Source organism: Apis dorsata, unplaced genomic scaffold, assembly GCF_000469605.1.
Source record: "Apis dorsata unplaced genomic scaffold, Apis dorsata 1.3 scaffold_37, whole genome shotgun sequence".
In the NCBI taxonomy this organism is placed as follows: domain Eukaryota; kingdom Metazoa; phylum Arthropoda; class Insecta; order Hymenoptera; family Apidae; genus Apis; species Apis dorsata.
This window is the reverse complement of record NW_006263339.1, coordinates 469,699-480,098: the sequence shown is the minus strand read 5'-3', so window position 1 is coordinate 480,098 and position 10,400 is coordinate 469,699. Positions and strand designations below refer to the sequence as shown.

Here is a 10,400-nt window from a genome sequence, read left to right as displayed (position 1 = left end):
TTTTTTTTTTTTTTTTTTTTTGTTGAATCGTGGTGAATGAATCGAACATTCATAGACAAGCAAAAGGAATTTCAGACGCGACACGTTTCGTAACCAAGATTTGCTTTTACCGTTTCACCATCGAATGTATAATGGCGCCGTAAAGCTCGACCAATTTGCCCACCATTATATTATTCCTCTCATGACATATATGCAAGTAATATATACTCTACTATATGAGCGTGCATATACGAATACAAGGCGTTTCAGAATTAAAGAATCAAACATAAAATATTTCAAAAATAAAAGATTAATTTTTTGATTATCAATTTAAAGATCATCGAAGAGGTTAAAAAGTTTTTGATTTATTTCAAATTTTTTCATCATTGTATAATAATTATGTATAATTGTATAATTGTATAATAATAATTCTAATTTTATGTAGTTCTTGGATACTGGATTATTGGAAATAAGAGAGAAAGAACAAAGAAAAAAAGAAGAAAAAAAAGAAGCATAAATTCATCGGTAATACTATCTAGAAACTTGGTGTTTTGAATGCTATGAAGGTTAGGAAGAAAAGAAAGTGTGTGATATTTTTCTCATGGGAATTGTGTTCCGTGTAAATCTTCCTAATAGTGAATGTAAAAAGAATAATACGATACAATAGTATTATTATTATAAATCACAGTTTTTATTTTCACAAATCCAAAAGAGTTAAATTACAAATATATAGATTAACTTAAATTGAAATATATCATGATAAAAAAGTGTACTTTAGCAAGGATTGTGTTTATCTAACCTTTTTTAAATTTAGTTATCTATTTTTTAAAATAATATACGATAACTGTGAAATAACAACGTACAAGATCTATTACGTTTATGAATATCGTGTGTAGGCGTTATAAATCAGGGGAAATAACCAGTGAAACTCCCTCGTTGCGATTCCAGAGAATTACATGGAGTGTTTGATAATGATTGAAATGTTCGTTGATTTCCTGTCGTGTCCGACTAGTCTTTCGAAAAGTGTGCTCGTGGTTAGAATATTGATCATGCATAGAATTAGATTTTTAGCTAATTAAAGAAACGAAAAAAAAAACAAATTCGAATCAGAATTTTTGAACAATAAAAAAACAATATATAACAATGAAAATCGATTTCTTAAATCGTAATTATTCATAATACAATAAAATTGATCACCTGAGACGAAAATTAATTCATTAAGAGAGTGTAATTCATTAAATTAATTCATGAAGAGAGTGTCAATAGCATTAATGGTTTTCAAATCCTTATCATGAATATTCATTGAAAGACAGTAACCATATATTTGCGAAAGTCTGTAGTGCTAACAGAATACGGAATACACAGTGGCCACAATTTATTTTCCACTGACATTACACGACGCTAATGTAATTTGATCTTAAATGGCGCGACCAGGCTGCACGATCGGTTACTTTTATAATTAACCTCCTATCGTATACAATCACGCTTTTCTTTCTAATTAAAAACGAAATCTAGTCATTTAGTAGTTATTGGAATAATGGAAAACACAAAAATATTTTTCTAATTTGCATTATTCAATAAAATGTTCTTTAATAATTTGTTCAATATCACTAATTTGTTTAACCTATTTTTCCAAATTTTATAAATTTTTATTGAATTGAATTTCAAATTTTTTGTATAGAATTCTTAGCTACAATAGAACCGAAATTAAATATTTAAAAATTATAAGCTATATTTCTAAGGGAAAAAATGCAACGAATTATTATACATTCTTTCTTGTAACAATTTTCCTCTGTGAAATCTTAATGAATTTTGTTTTAATTTATCTCTATTCTTCTTTTTATTTGACATAACTCATGAATGTATATACGTTAAATATATATGTACATTAAAATATGCTTATATGTCATATATAAAATTCATATATTTTTTAATTACTTTTGAAAATAAAATTTATAATTTTTTAGTTTGTATTATCTTTTAATAATATTTGTTTTGAAATGAATAAAATAATAAGAATAAAAAGTATTTTTACATGCCAAAATTTTCTTAGCAAATAGAATCATATTTCTCTGTCGATTCAAATATTGAAAATTCTATTACATTATAAAAAAAATCTACATCTTTCTATTCAATACTTATACTTTGACATGTAATAATGTCTGAAAATTCTGATAACGTAATAACATTGCCCAAAGGCATATAATAATGGCGACCTTTCATTACTGATTGATTAATCGCTATTATAGTGGTAGGTGGTCGACTTTTTTATAAAAAATAATGCAAAGGTCATCAATATTGAATATTTGTTTTTATCGCTAATATATAATTATGTTAAACTTTTACTCAAAAAATATAATAATATTTTTCTTAAAAGAATATTAGAATATTGAATTATTTTAAATTCTATTTCCAATGACAAATAAGTACAATAAAGAAAAAATCAAGATTAAAAAAGAAAAATCTTTTTGTTTCAATTATCGTTTGTCAATAATGGACGACATCGAACATTGAAAATCCGCCCAATCATAGATTCTGGATCGAACATGGATTAGATATAACTCGCGTTTCGCGAGATGAATACGTATATATGTATATGTACCAAAAAAACCAACATTCGTATATAAATCGAGATTTGATATTCCTGTGAAGGCATTAACTCGTGCGTAAGACTGTTTTACGAATTGTGCGTTGCAAAAAATAAATATATCATTAAAGTGGAAGTTACTCTTATGTCAGAAACGTGACGATATATACGAGCGTTGGGATACATCGATTGTAATCGATCGTAATAAAGAAAAACAAAAGGAAAAGCAATTTTTAAAGCGATCATTATTCCCGTTTTCTACGCTGCTTAGTTCCTTTACGAGATTGCCTTTAAGCGGTACTCGCACGCAAAAGGATTTCTTTTGAACTGGAGAATTCAAATTATGTCGACCTAAACGCGTAAGACATTTAGGAAAATGTTTTTCCATGGCTTTCGTTTAGTCGTTCGATCAAGGTGGATATTGGATGCGAGGTTGGATAATAATGGAGAAAAAAGTTTTGAGGTTAGATTGCATGGATTTGAAATCTAGGATATTCTAGGACAATGTTTTCTCTTTTATTTTTTAATTGCAAATTTCTACTGTAATATTCAGATAACATGTAACTATTCTTTCTATATAAGATTATTTGAAAAAATTTAATTGTTTTATTACCGAAGTGTTTGTAATTAATACTATGAAAAAAAATTACCAATACAATAGCAATGTCTTTTAATATTTTTCATTTTTTTTTTAAATGTAATGATGAAAACATAAAAAAAATATGATTTTATTATCTTTTCAAGTTTTTACATTAAAAACTTTTCTTATACATACAATATTTCTTGAATATCCATCCAAAAGGTTTTATGGAAATAAAAGACGAACAGATATACTTTACATAACAGGTTAATTTACGATTCAAAATCAAAAAACTGTAGAGTTTGATATTTATGAAATGTTTTTAAATTTGAGATCATCAAATGAACATTGTACTGTATAAATTGATGAAATGAAGATTAATGACGGAAAATTATATTGAACAATGAAAAATTAAACAAAATTGACGATAAAAATTATAGATTGAAAACATGGTAATTGACCATATGAATTAACAAATAATTGAAAATCCAAAATGAAATTCGATAACAAATTCAATAAATAAAAAAGGAATTGAGTTTTGAAAATATTGAAAATCAAAATGATAAATGAAAAATCCATATATCATCAAACATGATTGACACACAATGTTAAAAATTCGAAACTATTGGAACAACAAATAAATTTTAAAAAAATTTATAAAGGGAAGATTTTATATTTCTACTGAAAATTTTTGCAGAATCCATATGATAGTTTTTATATAAGTTTAGGTATGTGCATACATTTTCTTAGATAAAAGAAGAGAAAGATAACATAACCTAAAATATTCATTGACAAATAAAGATACAAAAAGAAATAAAACACAAATGCAATTATCATATAACACTAGTTTCGAATTATTCTAAAGAAGAAAAGAAAAAAAAATATTTTCTCCATATATTTATTTTTAACAAAATAACAAAATAATTAGTATTTTTAAATACTTTGAATGCTTTACAAATGTTTCTCAATACTTGATTTATTTTTCAACAACAATATAATTATAATTTATACGCTTGTTTCATGTAGGAACAATGTAAAGAAGATGGATCTATTTTTTTTTTCAATTTTTCGCTGAATTATGTGATATTTGTATTATTACGTATACAGAGAACGAGTTTTGTTGCAGTTTTTTCGATAGATCGATCAAATACAACAATTCCATACTTTTTCCCACATTCTGTCGATAATTTTCTTTCACGTCAAACAGAAAACTCTGAATCGTTCAATCAATGAAATTATACAATATCAGTAACAATATATATAATTAACATGTTTTTCTATCTTTCATTTTCTACATCTTTCCTATATTTTAACATGTAACAAATAAATATTTAATTGCAAGTTCTTTTTAACTATTTAAAAATAATAAAATCGTTTTATTTTTAAATGGAAATTTTAAATTGAGATTTTTTTAATCTGTTTTATAAACCAATATAATCATTCCCTTTAATAAAATTTATCAGTCACTTTTGAAATTTCAATTTCTACATCCCAATTCAATAGAGATACATTTTTTTTTATATTGGATTCTTTTAAAATTATGCATTTCGATTTCTATTGACAATTTTTTTTTTCTTCATATTAAACATGAAATTTCAAATTGTTCATTCAATAGAATTATACTTTCTTTATTCATTTTAATATGCAATTTGTCATTTACCTAAAAATAGTTTCATTCAAAATTTTGTTATCTTTAAAAAATTACCCTTATTTCGTTTGAAAAAATTAAATCTTTAATTTCATAAACAAAATACAAATACTTAAAAAAAAAAAAAAAACTAGCTTTTTATTCCCAAAATTTCAACGTCAAATCCCAATCCTGTTAAAAAAATCCTTTTGTGTATTTTTCCAATTGATTTCATTTATTTACAAACGATATATTTATTTACCAAGTATCGACATTCATCAAAAGAGTTCACGAACCCTGTTGTTTTTTCATTTCATGTTACGATGGATGGATGAAATTGCATGCGATTTCGAATAAAGCATACTGCTATGAACAGATAACACATCCTATTGTACTTGTTTTTTTTTCTTTCTCGAAGAGGATAAAGAAAAAATAGAATAAAAGAAAGATTATTTATATATATATATATAGAAGATATATAGAAATGAAGAAAGGTCGTGGTTGCTAAACGATTTAATTAAATCCGATACAATGAGTGTTTCATGTTACGACTTCCGCTAATGATCACTTTAAAATGAGTTTTTATCGAGAATAAGATCCGCTATGTTTCCTCACGCCAACAACAATTTCAACGGTGCAATTGTAAAGATTCATAGAAATGGTGAATGCATTTTGTAGCTAACAATCCCTATAAGAATTTAGATGGGATGGTTCATTTGTGATTGATTTTAAGTTTATTATAGAAGAAACGAATAAGGAAATGAATAAATTTGACAAACATTATAATATTACAAACTAAAAGTATTACGATTTTTTTTTTCGTTTTGTTTTTTTAAATCTATTGAAATATTGATAAGATTATTTTCAATTATACGATTTCTTGGAAGTCAATTGTTTAGAATGAAAAAATATTGAGAAATGAAAAAAATAGTTTGTTATCATGAAATGAATAAAATATTTTTCTTCGAATCTATTATATTATAGATATTAAGATTTTTTTTAATTAAATGATATAAATTACGATTATAAGCCAATTATGAAAAAATTTTGAAGGATAGAAAGTATATCGTTTATTTATTTTTTTTAAGTGAAATATTAATTTTTTCGTTATTTAAATAGTTGATATTGAACGTGTGCATTAACGAATGAAGCATTTTTTTTTATTCTGAATAGTTCTATTTGAAAAATTTTATTGAAAAAAAAGAGAAAGATATAAAAAGATATTATATAAATATTTAAAAAAGAATTTGAAAAGAATCTATAATATATTCTGATACCAAAAATCGTCAGAGAATTCGAGAATCGATATGAATACATTTGGAAGGGAAGATTCGGTAACAACGGGTCTCAAATCTTTCCCCTTCAATCCGATGATCCGAATCCTTATCAATCTTTCCTTAATCTTTTGAGCTTGAAAAAGCTCGAATAAAAACAGATTGAATCCTAATTTTAGTTAATCAATGATATCAACGAATTTCGTCAATATTAAATAAACTTGATATTGGATCGATTAAAAAAAAATTAAAAAAAAAATAATACTGGAAAAAATTTGATTATCGAAAGGATGAATTTAAAAAATTTCTTTTTCAAAAATTCGATCATTAATTTTCGATTAAAGGAATATTTGCTTTCTTAAGGATAAACGGAAGAGATGGAACAGAAATTCAATTTCTGAAGGATAATATTTTCTGTCGGATTATCAATTTCTATCCAGAGTGAAATGAATCGTGTGAACGTTCACTAAACGTGGTTATTAATTATGTGAGCGGACAGTTACTTCATAAAATGGACGGTTAATTAATTTTACTTGAAATTTTTCCTTTCTCTGTTACAGTGTTACAATATTATCGTATATACATTTTTAATTCCCTACGTACTCTCGTGCAACTATTAAACTAATGAAAACATCTTCTCCTAATATTAATATGGTTATAAAGGAACGTTATAATTAGAAATTGCAGTTTGAAATGAGTTTTTTAAAAAAATCGAATTTTTATAGGAAAATTAGTTACCCGAGACAAAGATAGAAATGAAATTCAAATGAGTTCGAAGGATAAACCTGATTTATATCTGAATCATTCGCGATCTCAAAACTGAATACACAAGCGGATGAAAAATCGAAAAACTTGTTTACAAAATATAAAATTTAAAGAATAAAACCCTAAACCCTGGATTTATAAATTTATAAAAAATTAATTATAAAATATATTAAAATCTATTAAATCTAAAAAAGTTCATTATTCATAGCATATAAACAATGTTGGAATATTATATAAAAGTTGAATTATATAATTCAATTATTAACATCATTAAAATCCTAATCACTGATCTGAACATTCATCAAATCAAATATTGTATAATGAAATCGAATAATTATTTAATATCTGAATAAATTACGCGATATTAACGTTCAAATATTTTTATAAATCTCGTGCTTCTATTTTAGAAAAGAGCAACCACCAATTATTATAATCTTCGAAAAAAATCTCTCGCCAAAAGGCAACGTCGAATTGATAATTTTAAAGTGATATCGATATGAAATTTCGTTACTCACGGGTGCTGTCGTAGCGGATTCCATTCAATTCATCGAAACAGGGTAACGTGACCAATGTTCCAGGAGGTGTCCTCGGCCAGCACAATAAAGAGTCCCAACTGATCTCACACCCCTGTTGATCCTCCTCCAATATCCCTAAAGACAACCTTCGCAACTCCTCCTGATGCTTACGTTCCAGACACTCGATCGCTTTTGGGTTCACGGACTCGTTCAATTTGTTGATATAATGCAACGTGTTCAGCACGTAATTACCGTTGTCGAGAACAGTCTCATTGCTCGATTCCCAGCTCATGCTTCCTTCCTAATCGCGAACCGAAACGTTTCGCTTCTCCGACCGGGTTCGTTCGTTCGTTCGTTCGTTCGTCTTTTCGGAAGAAAGGATACGGAGGAACAAAGTTGAAGAAGAATTTATATAGATTTTACAATCTATATCGTTTTCTCGGAATTTTCGTTAAAGAAAATTTATCTTTTTCGACGAAATGTTTTAATATTTTCAATATTAAATAATCTCAAAGTAAAATTTTCCACGTTGATCCGTTTACATTCTTCTTTCCAATCTTAATATCTTCTTGGTATATCACAATCGTGATATCGTCACAATCGTGATTCGAGAATGTTAAAAAAAAGATTTCGAACTCACGATTTCGCAATCGCGAAATGTAATCTCGCGTGCCAGATGTTGATCTGGCAGGTTGTGGATATCTCTGATCGATCAAGAGAAAATTTAATTCCCTTTAGGAAGGAAACACGCGCTCGATCTCCTCGAAAGAGGCACACTATTTTTTTTCACTGATCGGTCGCAATTGTTTTACTCGTTGCTCTCCTCGGGAAACGAAGATATTTTCGATCGACCATTGGTCGATTCCACGACTAATAAAATCCTCGTTGATCCTCCAAGATCCTTGGGCCATTGAAGGGGGGCTAATCCTCGGGAGGATTCCTTTCCGGAAGTCCTTCGGTTCCAAGGCAAACCAAGGCAAATACAGGGACAAGAGGAGGGGGAGGAAGGAGGGGGAATGTTTAATCTTTGAACAACAATGTTTAATCTTTACACGCGCGATTCCTATCCGTATAGAAACGTGATAATAACGGTTTATCGAATTTTTACATTACTATTATTATACATTATTACTATATTATATACACGCATCTCTTCTATCTCGATTTACGTCACCGAATGGAACAAAGTTTTCGCGGGATTATTTTACAAATAGTTGGAAATCGGAGGTCGATTTCATCGGATTCGGAGTTCATTGAATTCCTTCGTCAAAGCGGAGGAGATATCCCTTTGAAATATATCCTTACGCCACAGAGAAACTTTACAGAGAAACTTGCTCAACAATTTCTTCTGCGCGTTCTAAGCGTTCATCGAAAGGGGAAAATCTGGTAGGTCCATTGAATTACAGTTCTTGATATCACTCGATATATATTCGAAAAGAAAACTCCTTTTGTTTTTGCCTCTCCCTGTTTTTGGATTGGGGATTATCAACGCTCTTTTCGAGAGATTTCTTCTATTTATTCGACTATATATGCATCCTCGTGCCGCCTTTTCTAATCCTAGATAGAATTAATTGAAACGAAGAGGATCGATCGGGGAAACGGTCGGATCCGACCCGCGTTCGAAAGTGGCACTCGACAGCTATTAGACAAACCACTCGAGATCCAATTACCGAACCGTGATGATGACGTCTGTCTGTGGATCGAGCGTTAACAGTTGAACGTGATCTTCATCCCTCTATTGTTCTTGCATAACGCAAGGATCGCGTGGAAAGCCACGAACAAAAGGGCGAGTCCGAGATATGGAGAACCGATACTGGTGTTTCGATCGAGAGACAGATCGCTATGCCATGCACCGGGGAAAAGAGGTGCTCGAGAGCTCCTCTTGGTTAACGCTTTGCACCGCCCCCTTGATTTCAACTCGACTCGTAAGGGGGAACGACACAAGGAGGGTCGTATCGCGATCTCTCTCCCCCTCGAGCCGAACCGAGAAGTTCAGAGTCCCTTGTAATCAATAGTCGATAGAGCTTCGTAAACGAGTTTCAAAACTTCGTCCATTCCGCCGCTCTGCCTCTGCTGATCCTGTCTCTCGAAATATCGTTTTTTTTTTTTTACGAGGAAAATGGCGATTCGTGACGCGAATGATTTAGAAATTTGTACGTATAAATTTATACATCTCGCGGTTTCTTCTTATTTGTTTTTTTTCTTCTGCTCTGTTTGTAAAGGAAAAGAAAAAGTTCCGAGGAACTTTGATCTTCCGAAATTCTTCTTTCGAGGATTTCTCTCGAATCTTTGGCTTTTCCTCTTTTTTTAAGAGAAAACTTTCTACGTTTATCGGCCCCGATGGAATAAGTCGATGTACGCTTCTTTTAAAATGCTATTCCTCCATCACGGTGAACTTTCCAATGGATAGGTTTAGATGTTTGAAAGCTCTGTTATTTTTTTATATTTCTATCTAGTAAGTGCTCGAGCTTTTTCTAATCAGCGTTCGAGTCTTTTCTGCGTTTGTTTCCAATTCCGTTTATTAATGTAATGTCCTTTGAAATTTTATTTTCATAGAGATTTCATATGTTGGAGTTTCTTTTGAACGTTTCTAATTACTTTTTTTGTTTCTTCGGAAACAAAGGAACTTGTTTAGAAATAAAAGGATCCTCCTTCGAATCTTTTATGTCTCTATTGAAATGTTCGAAATACTTTCGAAAAATTTATTTAATTATCTCTTTTTCCAAGAATAATTATAAATAATATTAATAAATAATATTCTCGTAATTAAAATATTTATTGATATCGTCGATAACTTTCTTTTCGATTATTCTTCTTTAATAATATCCTCCTTAGAATTGCTTCTAAATATCTCTCTCTTTTTTCTTCCTTTTAAAACAAACTAACTGAATATATATACTATTTATATATTATAATAGAACATAACAGATGAACGTACAAAATGTGTCCATTCACTTCTTTCGAATTGTTCCTCTGAACATCTCTTCCTTGGATATTGGTATACGTGTGCGACGTTCAAAACACGTGTTTCTTTTTCAATTGCATCGAAATCCCTCTTCATAATGCGTCAACG

The 10,400-nt window shown here is 29.1% G+C and overlaps 1 protein-coding gene across 2 annotated transcripts in view; it reads right to left on the bottom strand.

Annotated features, from left to right (window-relative positions):
* The window catches only part of LOC102675850 (diuretic hormone receptor-like), a 62,334-nt gene extending 54,660 nt beyond the window's left edge, over nucleotides 1-7,674 (bottom strand). For both annotated transcript variants that reach the window (XM_006608443.2, XM_006608442.2), the window contains exon 1: nucleotides 7,328-7,674. In XM_006608443.2, the coding sequence (XP_006608506.1) occupies nucleotides 7,328-7,619 (292 nt within the window). In that variant the 5' untranslated portion in view covers nucleotides 7,620-7,674. The remainder of the gene's footprint in view (nucleotides 1-7,327) is intronic.
* Nucleotides 7,675-10,400: the final 2,726 nt, after the last annotated feature.